Source organism: Centrocercus urophasianus, unplaced genomic scaffold (genome assembly GCF_019232065.1).
Source record: "Centrocercus urophasianus isolate 14NV4802_14NV808 unplaced genomic scaffold, USGS_Curo_1.0 seq_9, whole genome shotgun sequence".
Taxonomy (NCBI): domain Eukaryota; kingdom Metazoa; phylum Chordata; class Aves; order Galliformes; family Phasianidae; genus Centrocercus; species Centrocercus urophasianus.
The window spans coordinates 16,963,521-16,986,788 of record NW_024885532.1 but is presented as its reverse complement, the minus strand read 5'-3'; the positions used below and the strand labels follow the sequence as shown (position 1 = coordinate 16,986,788).

The window sequence follows — 23,268 nt, the reverse complement described above, 5'->3', positions numbered from 1 at the left end:
GTGGGAAGAAAAAGCATTCTGCTGCAAATCTTCTGTAGTCTTGTCAATAGTCAATTAAAATTATTTATCTATATTGTTACTTAGTGCATTTGGAAACATGGGTAATCTGTGGCAAAAAGAGTTTGACCTGAAATATCACATATGTGGATGCTGTTGAAAGACAGCTTGCACGTATTAGGAAAAGTCCCCCACTTCTACAAAATGGTGACAGAGAAAGCAAGTCCCAAAGGACATGCAGCTCCATTGAGCTCTAAAGCCTGAAGCTGGAATACATGAAATATCTGCACAGCCAGTTCAAGCTATAAAGATCTAAGATACTGACTAGATTCAAGATTCTTTAAGCATAGCTGCCCTGTTAGCCAGTCACATGGATAGATCACTTAATGTAGGTGAAAACTTCCCAAAAAACCTTGAAGTTGTTCAGCATCTATACATCAAGATCCTCTACTGATCACATCAAAACAAAATACCTTTTCTTAACATGTCCAAATCACAACATGAAAATCAGTTTCACAAAGACTGTTGGCATTTTTAATGAAGCAGAATATTGTGCCCTGCTGCCAACCCAAATACAAATTCTCCTGAAGCCCAATACAAGTATCTACTCTTCTTAGACACCAAAGTTTAGATGCTTTAAAACTTCTCAGCACTGAAAAAATGGCAACTCTATAGTAAAACATGTAGATATCAGGTATCTAAAACCGTTAGCATGGGAAGAGATTTTGCACAAAGCCAGGAAGGATGTTTTGGAAGGCAGTAAGCAATGCTGCAACCAATACAGGTGGCATAAGCCACCTGGATGACATGGTTTCAAGTTGAGTTGAAGGCGTGCAATCTATTCCTAAACGCTAAGAGAGTGAAAACAAAGTCATAAAGAAATTTATCTTTTCCTGTATAATGGCAGTCTTAAAGCAGTATCATTCAAGAAATAAGTGTAGAAAGTCTACTTTGGGGACAACTCTTTTTGATTCTTTCATGATTACTGATGGCATGAAAATAAACAGAGGGATAAAAACACAGTATAATCCACACCAAATTTAGTGGTTTAATGCCATATTCTTTAAAGTATAAAACATTTTTCTATTAATCTTACAATCTTTCAGGATTTTATTCTTTTTCCAATTTCAAATGCAGTCTATATTTCATAGTCAAGTCAAAACATCTAAGCTCAGAAATTATTTCACAGTAAAATACACCATCTTTTCACATCATCTTCCTTGGATCCAAGATTCCAGACAAATGTTAAGGGCTCTTACAGAAAAATTATTCTGTTCTTAGGAAACTGCCACTCCCGAGTATGAATACTGTCAAACTGCCATAGCATATTCCATAAGGTTGCTGCAACTAGAATTGGTTGATGCACTGGAATTGCTAGGTCACAGCCTGAACCAATGGTTGAGCACCAGGCGAAAAGGCATTGCTAACCAAGGGAGCTCAGATGTGAGCAATGCACCTGAGTGACTGTAAGGGGAGCAGCCTAGATCCCTCCTCACCCTTTATGGGTTAGTAGAGAAGAAAGGAGCCTCTCTGGATAGAGATCACACTTTTCTTGAGCTAGTGCTGGTTGTTAGAAGGGACAAGCCAATTTTCCTTCTTTATTACATGCTATTGCTCCATAGTATCTGTATCCCACTTGAAGGCACTGTTATTGCTTTCTTTTGCCATACAATGGGTAAAAGAAAATCCAGTCTACCAACACGTGATAGTTTTCAGCTACATTGGGTCATAATGAAAAACATACATCTGATAAAGCTAAACAATACAACACCAATTTTTATCAGTAATGTTGTGTGAAATGAACAAATTTTCACTGTGTGAATCAAATCAGATTCAAGACAAGTTCTTGAGACACTTAGAGGAGTCTGCAATTGAATCACTGATCAGTTAGAGACAAAAGATGAGGACTATTCAAGAGAGATAACCTCACTGATGTCCAGTTGTAGAGAGATCTGCCAAGAAGAAAACTGTGAGAGCCTATACCCTTGCCAAATGAAACAATCACCACTTCCAGACATCTGAGCTAACATCATAACTTCATAAGACAATTTATTTTTTACTTATCTTTACATTTTGCTAGCTGCACTAGAGGTATTCAAAATAGTTTTGACAGCACAGAATAGAAGAATGACACCTATAAAAGCCTATTAAAAGATACCAACACTGTAAGAGTTAAGGATGTTCTCCCTTTATAGTCAAACTATTTAAGTGGTTTAATTTGACATGTATATATTTTAACTGTCACAGGTGATGTATAGTGCTAAGTCAATCTTTGACAACATTCTTGGGAAGGCTCAAATTGCTGATGGAGAGCACTGAAAAGAAAAAGCAGCATACACGTGAAGAAAGACAGCAGAAGAAGGTAAGGATTACAAAAGAAATTCTACAGATGGAAATTAACACAATTAAAATATCTCACAGTGCTGATAGACTTTGCCACTGTAGGATTTCAACCAAACTGAAATGGCTGCAATCAAGCAGTAAGTGTCAGGAACAGCTCTTCAAATATTCTAAGATATTTTCTAGACAGCAGTGAAAACATTAATAGGTTCTGAATTATCCTCAATGTGAACATACAGGTGAAATCATCAGCTGAATATAGAATTGATCATTTTAAGTGTTTGCTGAATTATTTAAGACAAACTAGCCTTCATCAGGTCTCACTCTAATCTTCAATTTACTCTAGTGAAATCTTCTTTTTTGGTATGAAATGATTAAAAACACATCTATCAGTGAACATGCTGTGAAGCCACATGAGAATAGCTTGCCAACTTCTATTCAGGTTAGCTATCAGTGTAACTCACAAGGACTAGATATTAATTATTTCTGAAATAATATTTCAAAATTCACCCATTTTATCTTTGAATAAGTAAAAGTCATCAGGCAAAAAACTATTTCTTTTTCTCATTCCCAAACTATATATGAAAACATTTAAAAAATCTCAAGTTTTAAGATCAGAAATAAAGTAGAAGCTATCACACATAGTGCTTCAAACACTGTCCTCATACATTTGACTGCTAATGTAGTTGCCTGCAGCCAAGGTCGAGTGTCACTAAAAGCATCCTATGAAGTATTAGGAAGTTTTTATATCAACAGTGTTAATAAAGAATGTAAAAAAATATGGTTTTTGAAATAGAATTGTATTTATGAATTTAAAATCATATTAATAAATCTAATACATCCAGGACTAATTTCTGCCAGTAAGGATTAGAGGCATTGAAGAGTTCACGTGTCTTCATCTGGCTTCAGTTCCCTTCACTCTGCATAACCAGATCAGAACTACTACTTGGAACAGTTTCTTGTGCAACAAGTTGTTAACATAAATTGGCCTCAAGCCTGAGCATTATTGCATTGGCAATAGTGTGGGGAAAAGCAGATGTGTGCTGATGGAGAGTTGACAGGGGACAGAACTTTCTCAGCTAAAGCAAAAAGAAAGCTTACCCTGTAATAAAAACATGTAATTTCTTTGGAGATTCACTTATGTTCTGAGTACTTTGGTACTCATTTATATAAACTGTGTGCCAAAACAACTTGGGTAGGGTGAGAGCAAAGATCTGGAGCCATCTGACATGGGAGCAAACATTGCTACAGTTCCAGAAGTGCCCTGAGATGTCAAGCCCAGGAAATACAGCGATGTCTGCAAGACACTCAACTTTTGAATGGCTGAAACCAATGTGCTTGTATCCAAATTCCCTGTTATGTATTGCTCTGTCTTCCCTGTAATGAAAAAGGGAAGATGTATTTTGTAACCGTTATGACTTGTCTTAAAAAAAAAACAATCTGCCTCTGTCATATTCTGAATTTGCAATTAACAAATATTGGTTCATGCCAACTCCTGAACTGTCTAGGAATTGTTAGGGAATTCTGCACAGACTAAAAAAATATTCTATGCCTAGAATTATTGTTTCTTCTAGCAAATTAGCACTACAGACAACTAAGTTTCAATAACCAATAGCATTCTCTGGTGACATTTAGTTGATTAGTATAGATAAAGCCTTAAAACGTCATCTAGTAATTCATCATCCCCAGAATTGTTAAAAATAGTTGGGTGAAAGCTGGTTCGGAAAGTTGTTTTCAGAACATTGAATAATATTTAAAACCAATATAAAAACTAATGAGAACTGAACTGGAATGGTTTTGGTTACTATTATTGCCTGAATGATTTCAATAGAAAAAAAAAAAGATGGCCAAGGACACGAAGGACTTCATATTCAAAACAACACACAGATCAATAAAAGGAATAAAGGAATTCATGACCTCACAGAAAACTATAAAATCTACATGGATTTCCTGCATCATCACCAGCAATAAGCTATTTTAATTAGCTTTCTCTCAAATAAAAATTTATTGAGAAAAAAAGCAAATCCTTCCAACATTCGCCTTAAGAATTTTCAGCATAAAACTGCAAAGGAGATGAATTTGGTAAATATTTGTTACCAACTCCTTAGCATTCATCCTCTTAAACAAACAAACAAACAAACAAAGCCAACCACCTCACATATTTGAGCTGTTTCAGATGGCTTGCTTAGTAAAAGGAGAGATCAGATAATCGTGCTATTAGCTAGGCTATAACAGATTTTTGATGTGATAGATTCAAGTGTTAATTTTCATTAGGAAGGCGTCCTTAAAAACAAGATATCACACTAATAGCAATGTTTAAATGCTAGATTCTATCCACAGAAGTGCTATGGACATTTTGGTCAGTGTAGAGAACAAGCAGGAAAACAACCTTCAGAGACCACTCACAGCATTCTGCCTTTCTATGAAACAATCAGCTTTGCTAGCAAATAGTGCATTAGCCTTGCCTGCTCAAAGAGATAGCTGATTATATAAGGACTACCTAATCTACCTAAAATAAATCAATTCTACTGTTTTATTATTCCCACTGTCAGAAAAATCTTCCCATCATCTAACCTGCATCGCTTTCCTGAAAAACATAAACCATTACATACTGCTGTAAGAACCAACATTATTCAGAATATATTATTCCCTTCCTTCTTCCAGTTTTCCTACACATATTTTAAGCAAAGATTCTGCCTTGGCTTTAACAACTTACAAGCAATATTTATTCATATCCTTTGTTTCTAAACTGTAGTCATTAGCCATCTCTGGAGTCCCTGCTTTTGTCTGCACATCTATAACTAATGTACAACAAACCTCCAAACCAGATATAATATTGTAGCTGAGCTTTCAGCGGTGGTGAATAGAGAAGTTCATAATTGTACAGGCCATAACCCTGCTTCTATGTTTCAGTTTCCTGTATGTTTACTGACTGATATGATGACAGATCCAATTTGTATCTCACTTCTCATCTGACATAATACATCATTCTTTAATACAACTATATCCATAACTACAGATTTTGCATTCGCTGCCGTGTTAATCCTGAGTCTCTGGTGTTCCTAAAATATCTTTCACTGTCATTAAACAACCTAAACTTCCAGAAAGCTCATTAGTAAAGTGGAACTCAGCAAAAAAGAAATTATTCAAGGGTCAGTAACAACAGGGCAACATAAAAGTGGATAGTTATTGTAATTGAGAATATGAAGCAGTGTGCCTGAATATGAAGCTCAAAGTTTGTTTGACCACTGGGAACAAAGCCTTGCTGCAAAATGAGAATAACAGTTATGACAGAAAATAAGTAAGTAAGTAATAAGTAAACAAATAAATAAATAAATAAATGGAGCTTTTTATATCTAAGAAAAGTAATCTGAATGGATTCCAACACAAAGAAAGCATACTGCATACTCATTCTCTCCCCCAAAAATTAATGTTTGAGATGTGAATTATGTTAGCATATCCAAAATGCTTAGCTTCATATTTACCATTCCATCATTCTTACAAAGATGATGTTTACTCTACAGTGAAAGAGAGAACTGTCAGTGAATTAGTTCTTTTTAAGCCCACATTTCTTCCTGAGCAGATTTATAGAAGCTACTAAAGTGGTCATGACCTGTGCTAACACTTACAGAAGCTGAAGTTAGGAGATTCTGAGATAAAGACAACCTCATGGCAACTGATGGCTTCTCAGCATATAAAAGAGCTGCCCTACTCTAACTTGTTCCCATCAGTCAAGAACAACCCTAGGTGTTGAGAAAGTCACTTAACATCAATGCTGCGCATTAGAATCCTAGCCAGACTGCTTGGACACACATGTGGTAATACTCAGAAGAAATGAGGTATAAAACATAAGTGAATTCAATCTCTAAGAGACTGAGCAGGTAAAAAAGTCACTTTAAATCAGGATTCTATAAATTAAAGTCACCTTTCTCTTTCAATTAGATCCTGCAATGAGAGGGGTTATTTTCTTTCTATTTATTCAGTGCAAGCCTGAAATTTAGAAGCTTCAGTTCACTGCAAACCTTTCTTTTGCATTCCTCCTTTAACTTTGGAAAAAAATTCAGAAAATTTACTTCAGACAAGGAAGCAATGAGAAGCTCTTATCAGCTGCTTCATGACCCTCGCAATTTTAATATCACAGGAAAAAATAAACACCTCAGACTCAGATCTAATTAATACAAACGAATAATAACAGAAGATAATCTTTAGTGCCTGAATATTTTAAATTCAAAAACCATTCAACAACTGCTGACTCTCACATTCCTATTATAGCTTTATTAAAAACAATTATAATGAACAATGGTTTATTTTTCAACTCTCCAGCAGCCCCTTAAATAAGCACCTATTATTTCTTTTCTCACACTATTTCTCAAAAGTCTCTAAATTTGCCTGCCCGAAATTAATACTGTTGTACTGTTAGATCATATTCTTAATTATGCTGTGTTTGAGTTAAGTGATCTTCATTACTTTTTTTTCTTCTTATTTCCAAAAGGTCCTATAGAACTGTTAACAGTGACTTAGAATTGCATTTAACATGGGCTTCCTGCTTAATTACAAAATAATATATGTTACTAAGAAGGTTCTTAAAAGTTTGTGATAAATAACTCCTTTACAATTCATGTTTCCCAATAATTCAGTTCATCCAGAAACTTTTTGGTTTTGCTTGCCTCAACATACCTATCACACCTATATTTTTCCTTTATTTTGTCATCCCAAAATTGTTTTCTTGTGAAGTTTAATAGTACCCCCATGCTCCAAATCCTTTTATTTTACCTGTTCTTTACATGAAAGAATTACCCATGGTATTGTTTCTCCTTTCAAATTTCCCTCGAGGATACCTAAGTGAAGTGTTTTTTTCTAAACTTAATGGCATCTTCAATTGGCATCCAAATGGAAGCTTTAGAAGACCTAAACAAGAGATTAGAAAAGCAAGTTGTCCCTAGATGAAACAAAAATGGGCTTATGCTGGAACAGTGTAACTGCCTGGAGTGCAAGGAAATCTGTACATAGAATGGGTAAAGGTGGATGAGGCTTCACTTGTCTCTAAGCTCCATCCAGCAGCTCAGGTTGCCCCGGGCCTCCCCCAGCCTGGCCTTGAACACCTCCAGGGAGAAGGCAGCCTGATCCCTTGCCTCACCTCCCCCTGAGTAAAAAATTTCTTCCTAATGTCTAACCTAAATTCCCTCTTTTACTTTAAAGCCATTTCTCTTGTCCTATTACTATTAGACTTTGGAAAAAAGCCACTTCCCTTTCTGCTTATAAGCTCTCTTCAAGTACTGGAAGGACACAGGAAGGTCTCCCTGGAGCCTTCTCCACGCTAAACAAGCTGAAAACCATACTCCAAGTGGAACTGAAGCCACGTCAGACTGGCCCACATAGTGCCATGGAAAGCCCCTGTTGCACCTTGGAAGCAACACAGTAACCTTAGACTTATACCAGGAAACATAATCACCCACACAATTAAAACAGCTACATATGCTTATTTCTGTCTTAGTTGTAATTGGGCACGTTGTATGTTCACCACAGGTATGATGTGTTATCCAGACAAAAACACTGAAGTAAAAAGGACGCTGAAATTCAAGATGACTATAGAATAACTAGAAGAGAAAGAAAATATAATTACCTGCAGGTAATTACATAAGGTAAGAACAAGAAACTTCTGGAAAGATAACTGCATTTTGTGGAATTATAAGGAGCTATTTCATGGAACTATAAGAAATAAAAAAGAGGAAGGGGAGCTGTCTGGTTTGGTAAAAGGATTCAGCAACAAGGCTAATAAGTACAGTCAAGGCTAGTAGGCTTTGGTCTTTGGAGGAAGTGGTGGAGTTTTTCATATTCCAACAGGACCAGTTCTTTGTACAAAGCAGTTTTGAAAAAGAGCAGTCTTTCACACAATTAAGAATTTCACACATTTAAAATAAGGAATTTTCACTCTCCTATGAGCAAATGTGAGAAGAAAACAGAAAATAAAAAAAAAAATAAAAGAAGATTTAGAAAAAAAAAATTACACAACAGAGAAAGATCGAATCCAGCAATAATCTCATCACCAACAGTGGAATAGAAGGAAAAGATTAACCATCATGCTGTAATCGGGATGGAGATGAGAAGCTAACTAAACTTACATTAGGATGAGTTACTGCATTTATTCATGCAGTAGGGTGAGATGCATTCTAAAGAAAATGGAACAGGATAAGTTTTGAAGAACGAAATTCAAAAGGAAATAAAGCTGCTGTAAGCATGAATGGAGAAAACAATACATAGACAATTATTGTTACTTGTCCAGAAATTTAAGGGGACAAAGACAAATAATTAGCAACACATATAGACAAACCATATACCAAACCATCTTCAATAAGAAAAAAAAGAGGAATTATTTTAGATCTGGCTGACATAAAATTCTAGTATCATCAAAAAAGTAAAGATGACGAGAAGCAAAAGAAAAACAACTCTTATATGAAGTAACAAACATGAAGTGTCATGTATTAGGCATTTCAGACAAAACAAAACTGTGCGCAAGGTTACAGTATGGCACTCTTTCTACAGAAAAACTTCCCCTTCTATGTCACACAAACTTACACTGCTCTAACAATGCAGGAAAATCTTTAAAACCATGCTTCATTCATTTTTACAGTCTTTTTGAAGAAAAAAAAAGAAAGATATGCAACACGTTTCAGCACAAAAAGCAGAGTCAAGTAAATAATGTTTTTTTTAATTAATTGCCAAACAAACAAACAAAAAAATGAAATCCAGAAAGAGCTTTATGTGTAACAATGACTTTCAAAATTCAATAATTAACTCCATTAGCCTCAATCCTTATTTAATGAAAACTTCTTAAAATGGTATAAATCACCACTTAGTATATATTCTACTTCCTTCTAAAAATTCTAAAGTATTGTTTGACACCCATACATCTCTAATTTCTTTTTGGTGATATTTACATTTTACAAGTACACTGAAAATATTTTAAAGATATCTGAGTTTAATTATCCTGTTCTCATTATATTCAAAACCTTGCCTATAGTTTGAGTCCCTTATTGACTGTGATGACCAAAAAAACCTCCACTGCTTATGCGGTGGGAAGATAATTAAGCGGTACACTTCAAGAACTCAGTTTCTTTTTATGCCTAATAATTTTTAGCTAAGTAGCTCATTTGTTCAGCATCATTATCATCCCTTGTGCAAAAGATTAAAACAAACACAGTTTATATGGTAACCTTTGGATATAATAAAATCTTGTAGGGAGATATAAAACTACATAAAAATAAAAGCCTCTGGAGAAGGATTTCTGAACTGCAAAGTATCCCCGTTAATGGCACACACTGGATTTTGTTACAGAAGAAAGCCAAACACACACCTATACTCAGCAGCAAGACCTGAACGGTGGTATGGCAATAGTCTGTCAATGAAAGTCCACTAGGCAGATCAGTGCAGTTAAATTATCAGTCACAGAATCACAGAATCACCAAGCTTGGAAAAGACCTACAAGATCATCCAGTCCAACCATCCATCTATCACCAATCGTTCGCACTAAACCATGTCCCTCAACGTCCCTCAACACAACATCCAAACATTCCTTGAACACCTCCAGTATCAGTAACTCCACCATCTCTCTGGGCAGCCCATTCCAGTGCCTGACCACCCTTTCAGAAAAGCAGTATTTCCTAACGTCCAGCCTGAATCTCCCCTGGAGCAGCTTGAGGCCATTCCCTCTAGTTCTATCACCAGTTACACGAGAGAAGAGGCCGACCCCCACCTCACTACAAGCTTCCTTCAGGTAGTTATAGAGAGCAATGAGGTCTCCCCCGAGCCTCCTCTTCTCCAGACTGAACAATCCCAGCTCCTTCAGCCACTCCTCATATGGCCTGTGCTCCAGACCCCTCACCAGCTTTGTTGTCCTTCTTTGAACCCAACTCCAGGGCCTCAATGTCTTTCTTGCAGTGAGGGACCCAAAAGTGAACACAGTACTCGAGGTGCGGCCTCACCGGAGCTGAGTACAGGGGGACAATCACTGCCCTGTTCCTGCTGGCAACACTGTTCCTGATGCAGGCCAGGATGCCATTGGCCTTCTTGGCCACCTGGGCACACTGCTGGCTCACGTTCAGCTGAACATCAATCAATACCCCCAGGTCCATTTCCTCTACACAGTCTTCCAGCCAATCTGTTAAAAAAAATAACAACAGAAAACAGCCAACCACATAGGTGACCAAATAGCTGAAATAACATCCCTCTCAGACAGGTTTTGTCTCGTAAGAGTATACTATGTGACTACTCATACAACTACTTATTTTCAAACACAAAACACAGACTTCACCATTTTCGAATTTTACAGAATAAATTACCCAGTAATCAGAATTAATGAAACCTCCAAGAAAATTAGTCACACTGAGCAAACCCAGTACAAAATATGAACTATAGTAAAACTATATGCAATTAAATATTTAAATTTTGGCAAGCACAACCCTACTCTATGAAACACTTGATAACTGAAATACAGCATTCAAAATCAGCTTAAGATAACACTGTAAAGCTGAGTTAAAGCACTTAATAAATGAGCAGATTTAACAGAGTTTTCATGAAATAGTTCATGAAAGTGTGCAAGTAAAAAATAAAATAATAATAAAAAAAAAAAACTCCAAAAACTTCCACAGCAATATGTGATAATATCTATGTTCTGAAACAGCACTCTGAAGGACGTGAAAGAACACACAGAAAAATAAAGTAGTTTATCTAAAGAAAACCTACAGTCTGGAAGAGAAGATAAGGGTAGTAAAGGATTTATTTTACACTTACTGCTGAATGAACAGAAAACATAAAAGTGCAAAACAACTTAAAAAGAAGAGGGTAATTGTAGAAATCAAAAAAGCGACCCATACAGTCACACACACACACACACACACAAAAAGAAAAATAAAGAAGAACCTGAACTGCTTAGAGTCGTGCCCTCAATGTCGTTAAGCCAACAACAAAAGTTAATTAAGTTGAAATAAAACCCACAATACTCTAACAATCATAACATGCCAGAATCTTAGCAAGTGTCAAGCTGTTTCTTTCAGAGTAACAAATCTTTACTTCGAATTCAAGGTCAGGAGGATAAAACAGGGTTTGCATTATAAAAATTTTATTATCACACAAGTAGTGATTATCAGTTCATTCACTATTTAGACTGCTCCTTGAGAAGCACGTGGTTTAGTCTCTCCCTTGAATAAATTAACATGTCATATCTGAATTTTCAGAAATATGACTACAAGACTCTGCTCACATAAAAGATAAAATTGGAAGCATTCTATTTCATTTATAATTCTCCTTGCTCGAAAAGAAAAACGAAAAACGAAGTGCAACAATTTATCTTTGTGTCAACAGCGGTTCTTAAAGAAACAAATGAGAGTTCTCAGCCTGCTCCCCAGACAAAATAAAAGATATAAGGGAGCTTGACGTAGATTAGAGAGTCTTGATGATAAAAATCAAACGTGTAAGATACCATTCTAAGGTGTGAAAAAAGTAACATATCCAAATGTATTTTTTGTAGCTTGATCTCTGAAGAAAGCTTCAGGAGATGCGCAGAAGTTGGCACACTAGAAAAATTATGCCTAATAATCTTCTTTTGTTTCTATGCACAACTAGGGGAAGTAAACACTAGCGTTCTTCAATGGGGGTATCTGGTTGTTCACTCAAACAGAAAATCCACAAACAAATGCAAGAAAACTTGACCTATAGGTCTACTGTTCTAGCTCTTCCCATTAGATGGGATTGAGAAAACATTTGGTAGATCTAAGTAATAACAGTTAATACGTCTATCAATAATGCATTTTGTCAAGCAGTACAAATCAATCAATGTCCTACAACAGATCATTTCAAATTTATTCATACTTGAATACAAGCACATTTCAAAAAGAAAGCAATTGCCCATCGCAATTATATTAATGATTACTTTAAAACTTAAAAAAAAAAAAAAAAAAAAAATTGAATTAACTTGCAGGAGCCTTTCAAAATACATCCCTGTTTGCAAAAAATCCTCAAATAGTGAGTGTTGAAAGGGGAGCAGTCAAAGATGTAGTGTTACTGAACTACATAACACAAACATATAAGAGCACATTCACCTTTCAGAAACACAAGTAGAAGACAGTTGGATCTTACTGATGATCTATCTTGATACCAGAAAGGTTCACTGATAATTAATCAGACGTGTTTTAAGTTGTCAGCTAAAGTACCATTTTAGACAAAACTGTTCGGGATAGGCAACTGCATTGTTGTACAACAATGTGGACACTCTGGACACTGCAGAGAAAATAACATGGTATTAAAATAATTTCTGATAAATACTCCAATAATACCGGAGATTTTCTGAACCAACTAAAATCAGACTAGTCTTTAAAATGCAAATTAGCTCTCATTATTTATGTTATTCTAATAACAGCCAAAATTGCAAACTAAACATGCTTTTGCCTCCAGTAAGCAATGTCCTCTTTTCATGCTGACAGGTAACCATAAGAACTGATGCAGGGTCTCCTGACCACTTGGAATACACTAACTCACTGTAAATTTCAGATTTACTACTGCTGTCAGTATGCCTAACTGTAGTAAATTTGGAATGTTTAAAGAACCAAAGGCAGACTTCTCAGTAGACTTAGGTTGAAAACATTAAAAAAAAAAAAAAAAAAAAAAAAAAAAAAAAAAAAAAAGCCAATCGAGCTTTAACCTATGTGGAATTAACTTTTAAATGTCTTTTTTTCTTTTTTAAAATCAGTAGTTATTCTTGATAAAAATGGAGAAAACATTTGCTACTTAACTTTTACTTTTACTAATTCAATGAAAATGTATAAACTAGCATGTCATTGTCCTGTTTCTTCAACAAATCAATTACAAATATATTACTGTTGAAATTATTTGGCATGGTCAAACAGATGTTTATACCTTAACCAAACGAATCTGTAGTTAAATTTACTGGTACAAATCCATCTCTACTAGCATTTTTCCACAATTTGTAAGACTCAAAGCTGCTCAAGTTTAGATGCATGCTTTTCTCTATCATCCTGGCAGACATGGTTTGTAACAAGGTTATCAGAGAGCAGCATCATGCTCCAGCAAAGGACATTTGAATTTCTCTCAGTAACATTGATATGTATGAACTTCTCTGCTACATAATCAGCCTACCCTTTCAATTTTCTAATATCAAATTTAAAGGAAGCCATGAACTTTTAATACTGAGCAAAAGTGAAGCATGTAGCAAGCTGAATGCTAGAAGAGATGCTAGTTCTTTATATACATATATATACACACACACAATATGCCCACATTTATTAAGAAAAAGTAAAGTTTCATGTTTACATAAAACTTAAACAAAAAATAAAAATAAAAAAAAAAATGTTTACAGAATGAGGGTGAAGGATAGGACAAGAGAAAGGCCCCACAGTAAAAGATGAGAAAAGGGTTTCACAGGGACTGAGGATAGGGGAATTTAGCGATAGTTCACAGAAGCAAATATGTAGAGGTTGTTAGAAGAGTGGGGATAGCAGACACTGGGTCTGGGACAATGAGGGAGATGGAGGCCATAAGGATAAGAGTTTGAGAACACCCTGAGGACATCTGGCAGTGAGAGGATTAGATGTCAATCTATCATCTAGATGATGGCAAGCAAAAACCAGTTTGGGGGCTTCCCCTCCCGCAAGTCAGAAGCCTGCAGCGAGGAAGACCACAAGCCTTCACAAGGAAGACTATGATTCTTCATCCCACAACCCACTACACATGCACACGGGTAGAGGGTCTGCATGCTAATGGACTCTCAGGAATGTAATGAATATGTATCCAAATTCCTGGAAAACAATTGATTATGTATTAGTTCAGCTTATATCTGCTTATATCTTTTATATCTGACCTCATTGCTCTCTATAACTTCCTGAAGGGAGGTTGTAGTGAGCTGGGGGTCGGCCTCTTCTCTCGTGTCATTAGTGATAGGACCAGGGGGAATGGCTTCAAGCTACGGCAGGGGAGATTCAGGCTGGACATGAGGAAGTATTACTTTTCAGAAAGGGTGGTCAGGCACTGGAATGGACTGCCCAGGGAGGTGGTGGAGTCACCGACCCTGGGGGTGTTCAAGGAAAGGCTGGATGTTGTGTTGAGGGACATGGTTTAGTGGGAGCTATTGGGAATAGGTGAACGGTTGGACTGGGTGATCTTTTAGGTCTTTTCCAACCTTGGTGATTCTATGATTCTATGATTCTATGCTTTTTCCTCACGGTGTGCAAATTAGGAGGATCTATCAGTTTGATTTCCGCATGTCAAGGGTACAATTCTGACCAGCACAGAAAGACTTAGCTTCTGTGGCACAAAAACAACAAGAACAAAAAAAAAAACTGAGCTAGAAAATGTCTTTCTAACATATCCCATTATTAGCTTCCTTCTCTTGGCCTATGATGCTCATCAGTGTGTCATCTCAATGTTTACATGGGCCACATTCATGCCAAAAGATGATGGCATGCTTTGTTTGTGTTTTGTTGTTTATTTTTTTCCTGTATCATGGTCACTCTAATAACATTTTACCCTCCATTTTGTCTTTAGTCAACTCCTCTGAAAATACTGCAAAATTTACATCAAATGAGCCTCTACCATAAGAATTTATATAGATACAGAAATTTTACTGAAATTTCTGTTTCACTAAATTTCACTAAATTTATTATTTAAATTTTCAGTTTGAGAATCCAAACCAAACTTGGTACGTCTGGCTTCTAATTACATTGTTTTTCTTAACATGAAGATTATTATTCCAGGTCAAAGAAGGAGTTTAGGAAATCCACAATGTACCTGTACTCCAGATGTTCTAAAATTTAGGTAGAAATAGTTGATATTCACACAGATAACTGCCAACAAAAAGTATCTATTGTTATGACATGATACTCCTTTTCCCAAATCCAGAGATACATCTAAAAGTAATACTTCCTCTCATTGAAATCCTCCTGGATGAAGCTGACAGTGATCATCTTAGCTTGAAACATGACGAATGGACAAGGAAAATCAGAGACCTATATGAATGTGTGCATCTGGGAAAAGAAATAGCCTTGCTCTGTATTTGTTAGGACAAAATCTGTAATATTTATGAATTATGGGCTATATACACGATATTCCAAAGCTATATTTATCAACCACCACCAATGAACCAACGTTTCCTTTTCTTGTCAGCCTGGGAGATGTTATAAACTTATCTTCCCACTAGGAATGGAAAAAGTGACTGTAATAATTCTTGATTGCACGTACTATAAAATATAGGAGGAAGGATGCAGAATAGTTTAACATGATGATATCAATGGTATTTTATTCTCATTTACATGGAGAATAGAAAGAAAAAACATCAGTGTGTATCAAGTTTATACAGGAAGGTTTGTGGGCAGGGCACAAGGGGGCGCTGCAGAGATTAGCATCTTTGAGAACAGCCCAGAAGCTGCCCCGTGTAAGACTGGAGCCAGCTCCAGCCAGTTCCAAAAGGAATCCATCACTGGCCAGGGCAGAGCTACTGAGAAAGGAAAAAAATTCTGTACAACAGCAGCCCACAGTGCAGAAGGTAGATGTGGCCTGAAAGAGGACGCAACCCATGGAGAGCTCCCACAGGAGCAGCCCCAGACCAGAGCTGCAGCCATGGAGTCGGTCTGACAAAAGTCGCAGACCCAAGGGGATTCATGATTGAGAAGCCCATTCCTGATGTACTGCACAACCCCCATGGTACAGACCCATGTTGCAGCAGTTCTTAAAGAGCTACAGTCTGTGGGAAGCCCACATCAGTCTATTTTGGGAAGGACAGCATCTCATGGGAAGAAACCCATGCTGGAGAAGGGTAGAGAGTGACCATGAAGGAACAGTAGAGATAAAGCATTCTGGATTGACCGCAGCATCCATTTCTCATCATTTCCCATTCCCCTGCAGCACCCAGGGAGAAGAATTAGAAGAAATTGGATGGGGGGATGTTTGCTTCTAGTTCCTGCTACTCTAGTCTGTCTGTTGGCAATAAATAACATTAATCTCTCTACCTTGTTTTGCTCATGGTGGTAAATGATGAGTGATCTCTTTCTCTTTATCTCAACCTGTAAGCTTTCTTTTCATTGTACTTACTCTCCCTGTTCTTTTACAGATGAGGAGTGAGAGAGAAGCACAAAGGAGCTTGGCTGCTTATCACACTGAAAACCACAAAATGCAGAAAATTTCACTCATAACAATAATATCATTGATAATGATTTATCACTGCAAATAAAGGTCAAGTCAAACAATTTTAAGTATGGAAATCCAAAAATGGCTCCTTATCTCCCAGTGCCACAGAAAATAAAATTTTTCTGTTTGTTTAGTCTTAACTAAATTACATTCTTAACAAAAGAGGACATAACAATCAGGCCTTCCACATCCATGCGTATGTCCCTTGAAAGTCCAATTAAAAGGCAGCAACTACAGTCTGCTCTTAATATGCAACCTCTTCACATTTAGGAAGAAGCTGGTAATGCTTCTATATCAGTATAATAAAATTGTTTTTCAGGCAAGAAAAGAAAAGAAACACTAGTAGAACTCACCACAACTCCAAACTGCTCTGGCTCAGACAAATTATTGTACTCATTCTTGAACTTTGACAACGCATTCAGTTGTTCTTGCTCTGGAAGATGTTTTATTAAATTCTATCAAGAAAAAGAAAGTAGATTTAGAAATCTCAGATTCTGCATTGCTTATATAATTGCATGTACGCAGTATTACTTATGTTTTATTAACATAAATTCTAAAGATAACACTGCGGTACCAAGGTTGGTAGAATGCAAACAGGTAACATACAAATTGACGTAACAAAGTGTAAAAAGCAAGTGACTACCATCAGCTGCTGTTTCCATCAATGTATATGTTTCTGTAGCCTTTTTCCAAAATAGAATTAAAAAAAAAAAAAAAAAAGTTCGGCTGGCATTATGCAAAGAAAACTAAAGTAAATAGGACAAGGAACAAGTAACACACCTAACTAAAGGATGGCAAAAATCATTAGTGGAAATGGATAGTTTATTTTCTAGTATTTAAAACAAAACAAAAAAAAAAAGATTGTAAAGTGATGACAGGTAACATCCATATTTACAAAACTTTAAACCCATTAGACACTACTTAGCCTACAAACTCGTAAGAAATAGGATTTCAGAGGTAGGTCTCAGCTTCAGCTGAATTCAAGAGGTCATGTTCACTTTCGTAAGTGAATGTCATTTCAACACAGAAGTCTAAACATGTCACCCTACACCTGATCATCTAAGAAGTCTTCAGATTCCCTGAAGCTTCCTGAGCACTTAGGCACCTATGCTTATATATGGACTTCTGCATTCCACTCTAATTACCAGGTAAGTAGTAGGTACAGTGAAAATGACTATTCTGAGCAAGTTCTGGAAGACAGCTTCTCAAAGATCCAATTATGCCTAAATTTGACAGCTAGTAGCTCAGTTCTGTCCTTTCTCAAGATGTCTGCTATAACTACTAGGCTATATTCAGGCTATACAACTACTATATTCAGGATTCCTCTATCCAGCTTTCTTACTCATGTCATGAATCCTGTGTTCCTGGTTACACAGAGGCTAAGCTTCCATCATAGTATGAAAACAAGAGAAAGATTGCCTTCTTACTTAAAACACTCCCTCAACTAGTAGGAAGGACAGTATTCTGAACTGGAATAAGGATACAATCATTCTAATACCACATCAGGTCTAGCGATCACAATTCTCCCACTACCTATTGCCATATTCTGAAGTTAAATAACTAGACAATACTTCATCACTGTTTTTACTGTAAAAATACACATTAATTTAAGAACTGAAACCCCACTTTTATTCTAAGAACTAAGACAAATGATTTGTTTTAAAAGATTTTGTGACATCCAATGTGAGGACAACATTGTTCATCAAGAAAGTAAAGTCTGCAAATGAGGAAAGCTAGACTTACACGCAAGGGCTGAAATAAACCAAAGACTAAACAATAGTTATGGAATGAACAGTTTCAATACAGTCCATAATGAGATAAGACTTCTGGTTTAAAAAAAAAAAAGCACTATTAAAAATGCACAAATTATTATGCTTTAAATAATAATGCAAAATTAAATGTTATGGATCTGGATGTGTTCAGGCTAATTTACAGCACGACAAATTTATGGCAGTATTATCTATTACAATTGAAAAATATTCTTTGTAAAAACAGACTACCTTTATTCATTATGGATTAAGATGTCCAGGATTAAATCTATAAAATTCAGCAAACACCAAAAGGGCATAGAGATTATGAGTGTAAAAAAACATTTTTTAAATAAGGAGTTCATAATCCACTTATTTCTGTCTTGATATACAAAATTTACATAACCAATTATTACCAATATCTGAACTACAACTCCTTAATTTTTACAGAGATTAAAAGCTCATTCTGATAATATGATTTTCACATGTAGAAAACCAGATCACAAAACTTCTGAAAAAAAAACTGTCCAGTGTTATATGAATGTTTTCAATATTGAACACCAGAGAAAAATCTGAAGTAGTGATTGGTATCAGAGAAGCTGTATAATGTTCACATACCGTTTTAGAATTGCTAGTGATAAAAATACAGTTTGAATATCAGAGAATAAACGGGAAATATAATTTTGACTAATTCACAAAAAACATCCCAATAGTTGGTCAATGACTATTTGGATCACAGCATAAAATTCAGAGCTCTTATGGCTTTCAAAACTAGATTTAATTTCTTACAGGAGGATGGAGGAAATTGGAATAAAGAGACATGAATGACACATACATATTACTTGTATATAACGAAAAGGTTATGATTAAGGAAAAGTATCCAACCTCAAGAACAGTGATGTACTGGACAATATTTACAGCTAGACAATCAGAAATGAATGATGATAAGAAATTTCTGAATAGAAGAAGAATGAAAATATTTGATGTATTTTATAAATAAATAAAAACAGCCGCATGCTTGTAAACATATGCATGCTTTTGCTTTTCACTGGATGTCCAAAAGCCATATTTGTGAAGGCTTGTAAAGGCAGAACAGAGACATACAGATGGGTATTATCATTCATTTAGTAACTCTGGCATATATAAAGGTGACTAGTAGGATTTTTAAGGTAATGAGGCACAAGAGTCAACCACTTTCAAAGGAAGAGAGCTGTCTAAGTGCTTTTTGAAGTTTAAACTCTGATGACATTGTTTTCAAACTTATTACAAAACCATTTTATCCAGAAACAAGAAACCTGGATAAAGCCACTTGAAAAAAAAAGATTACACACAAACTTGCAAGGTAAATTTGGAGTCTAAGCCTTGTTAAGAAAAAAGGACAAGGCAGTCCTTTTATCAGCAGAGAGGCAGCCTGACAAGATGGTGATTGACATGAAAGTGCGTATGAAGCAAAAGTGTATAACTGAAATCCTCCATGTGGGAAAAAAAATGGTACCTAGTGACATTCTTCAATGATTGGTGAATGTTTATGGAGACCAAACAGTGGATGTTAGTACAGTGAAAGTTTGACTGCATTGGGAACATTTTCCTAGCAATGACACCATCATAGCAGATGTAAAGCAGTAAGTCACCTCAGCTGGTGCATTTTATAAGTGCAGCATGCAGGCACTTTTTCATTGCTAGCAAAAATGCATAGTTACTGGTGGTGACAATGATGGAAACTAATGTGTCATAGCTGAGAATTTGCTCCATCAAATATTATTGTTGAGTTCTTCGTATTTGTTTTAGTTTCTATGGAAATAAATAGTAGACATCACCTTCAGAGCAGTCTTTATACAAAGACAGCTTACTGAACATGCTTTTTTAACTTACCCTACTGTTAATATTAAAAAAAAAAAAAAAAAATTTAAAAAAAAAAAATTAACAATTTAAAAAAAACAAAACACTTCAACAACAACAAAGCAACAGCATAATATCAAAACAGTATCTGGTACTATTATTAACCATTACTATTATTAACAGAGACTAGAGTAGAGCTTGGTCATGTTAACAATTTTAAAGATAGAGAAAAGTAAGCATTCTCTATTCCAAGGTACATAGCATTCAAATAGAAATAATACATCACAGGAGAATCAGAGGAAAGTAAAAAATTCTCTGTGAAAGTATATTTTCTTCTTAACTCGTCACAGTTGATTAAATGATTGCTACATGTTCACATAGAAGAATGTCTTTAATTAACAAGCCATTAATGGGCTGATCTATTTCCCTAAACCCCAAGGATGCAAAAAACATTTTACTTTCTCTGTAGAGAGAAATTATGAAGATGCCAGTTTTTCATAATATTGATATGTAAGAAAGATAAAGATATTAATATGAAAGAAAGACAATCTTGGTCTAAAGAAGCATCTCTGCAAATCAAATGGAATGTCATCAAGATGACTGGGGGTCATAGCATACAACATAGGGGCATGGCAAATCTGATAGAACTGAGACTGTTCCTCTTTAACAAAACAAGCTGCCAGAGAATTTAACATGGTCTTCAGGTACCCCAACTGGAGGGCATAAAGATAGAATAAGGTTTCTCCTAGAGGAGTGCAGCAGAAGGCCAAGGCCACAAGTAGAAAAAAAGAAAATTCCAGCTGAATAATTAAGAAAAAGTTTTTCTCTGTAAGAGTAGTTCAACACTGCAAAATGTGTCTAGAAAACTATGGAGTCTCCAACTTTAGTTGGAGTCCAAATAGGAAGGGGAAAAGCCCTAAGCAACTTCCTCTCCCTGACCTGGCTATGACAAGGGATTGAAGCAGATGACCTACAGACCTTTCTTCCAAATGTTTTTTTCCCATGGTTCTAGAATAAAGAGTTTCTACTAAACTTAGTTCTATAGAATTTTTTAGCTTGCCATCTTTTAAATGACACTGTGAAAAGAAAAACATAAGGAATTTTGAGTATCTTTTGTCTCCATACAGAATCATACACTGAATAAAATAATACAGAAAAGGAAAAAACTACCCAAATAAGCTCTAAGGAAGAGAAGCGGTCACTGTGAATGCCCTAAGGCAAGACACTGGATTATATCAGCTCTGAGAGAACAGGAAAGAGGAAAGACAAAATAAAAAAAATGATATTTTTTGGCCTAGTTTCCAACCAGAAAAATACACCTATGGCACTTGAGCCTGAAATATATTTTTTTAATACTAGTAACAAGGAAACAAACAAAATATCATATGCAATTTAAAAATATATAAACAAAATGTCCAGTTAGGTATGAAGAATATGAATACAAAAAACACAGAATATCAACACAGCTATGTTCATTAAAAATAGCTTTGCAAATATAAAAAGAACTAGAATTCACAGAAAAAAAATATTACTGCAGTGATTTACAAGCCAAACATTTTAGGTTTCAGAAGCTTTTTAGGCGCACATAATCTATTTAATGAGAAACTTATCCTGAAATACTGAGATGAAACATAAGTTTCCCTACCTGAATCATGGACTCTGAGAGTAGTGTTTCATCTACTTGCAAAATCATCATTTTAATTTCTTCGTAAGGCACTCGGAAAGATCCAAGGAAAATTGCTAAAATAAAGATTCAACCAACAGTGAAGAACGCAAGACAACAACAATCTTTTTTCTACTTGTAGAGTATTAGTTAAACAGGCTCTGGCATCTGCAAGTCAACAAGCACTACATAAAGAAATATAGGTAAGAGAAAACAAAACATTTTTAATTACTCTTCTCCTATAATTTCAGCCTTTTCCATTTGTTTGGTAAACATAACATTTGGCATTGTGGAAGATAACCAGTGACAAGTCTACTCTCAAGAACAATTGCTGCCACCATATTAGCTTTTGCAGTGATTACGATTGCACATTTTTCTTGACCAGTCTTTTCACAGAAGAGCAGCTTGAGAAGATTACAACTAGCAAAACTATAAAGCAGTTAAAAGATTAAAATATTCTAATAAAAACTGTTCATTTCTAAAATATAACCAAATAATTTCCTGTTTCAATTCTGCCAGCATTTTGTTACCTATTCACAGAATTACAGAAACACCAAGGTTGGAAAAGACCTACAAGATCACACAGTCCAACCATCCACCTATAACTAATAGTTCTCACTACACCATGTCCTTCAATGTCCAAAATTTCATTGTAGCACTCCTCTCTGCCAAAACTTTAGCATCCTTTTTTTGTATATTAGTAGGCCTAATTATTGTTTTACTCCTACAAAACTCTTGAGAAATGACTATGCATTACAGTCTTTTTTAACTTTTTGGCTAAGGGACAATATGATACACAAATACACTGATGATAAAAATAGATACACAGGTATACAGCTGTACCAAATCGTTCAGGCACATAGAGAATAATTTGAGTCTTAAATGAAGGATATTGCTTTGCTGTTTTCTGCTCTTTTTATAAGAACATGTTTAAATTCTTGCACATTTGAGCTTAACACCAATTAGTACACGTATAAGCATATTCTCAAACACTTTAAACAAAAAGTGATTGTGAGGCAGTCAAACAAAAGAGAAAAATTTTTATGGAACATTTATGACATTACTTTGTCATAAAAACAGATTCTACTTACACAGATTCTGTGCAATTTTGGGGTCCAAAACTTTTAGTTCTTTGATTCGTTTCTTAATGGATTTCTTTTCTTCAAAATCTTCCTCATCTTTTTTTACTACCAAAGTAAACATAAATATACTTACAGTTAACTTTTGATATTTAGAGAAAAACTAATGAATGCACACTACACTAAATGAAGTCAATTCATAAATAAAAGAACAAAACATTGAACATGCAGACGAAAATACAATGGTTTTCCACTTTTGCTTGTGTTCTTCAAGTTTCTGTTCCAGTCAAATTTGCCAACATTTTAGCTTTCTAGAATAAGTTTGTTCACTTAATATATAAGTTGAAAGAAGATGCCAGTATTGATTATTGATTACATCTGAAGATATAAACCCAAAAAATTAACATGC

General features: G+C 35.4%; 1 protein-coding gene across 1 annotated transcript in view; it reads right to left on the bottom strand.

The window, feature by feature from the left end:
- The window catches only part of DIAPH3 (diaphanous related formin 3), a 229,272-nt gene that overhangs the window by 115,293 nt on the left and 90,711 nt on the right, over positions 1-23,268 (bottom strand). Inside the window, exons 17-19 of the mRNA XM_042839146.1 lie at positions 22,872-22,967; positions 21,763-21,857; positions 16,884-16,985 (exon numbers count right to left, since the gene is read on the bottom strand). Coding sequence (XP_042695080.1) covers positions 16,884-16,985; positions 21,763-21,857; positions 22,872-22,967 — 293 coding nt within the window. The remainder of the gene's footprint in view (positions 1-16,883; positions 16,986-21,762; positions 21,858-22,871; positions 22,968-23,268) is intronic.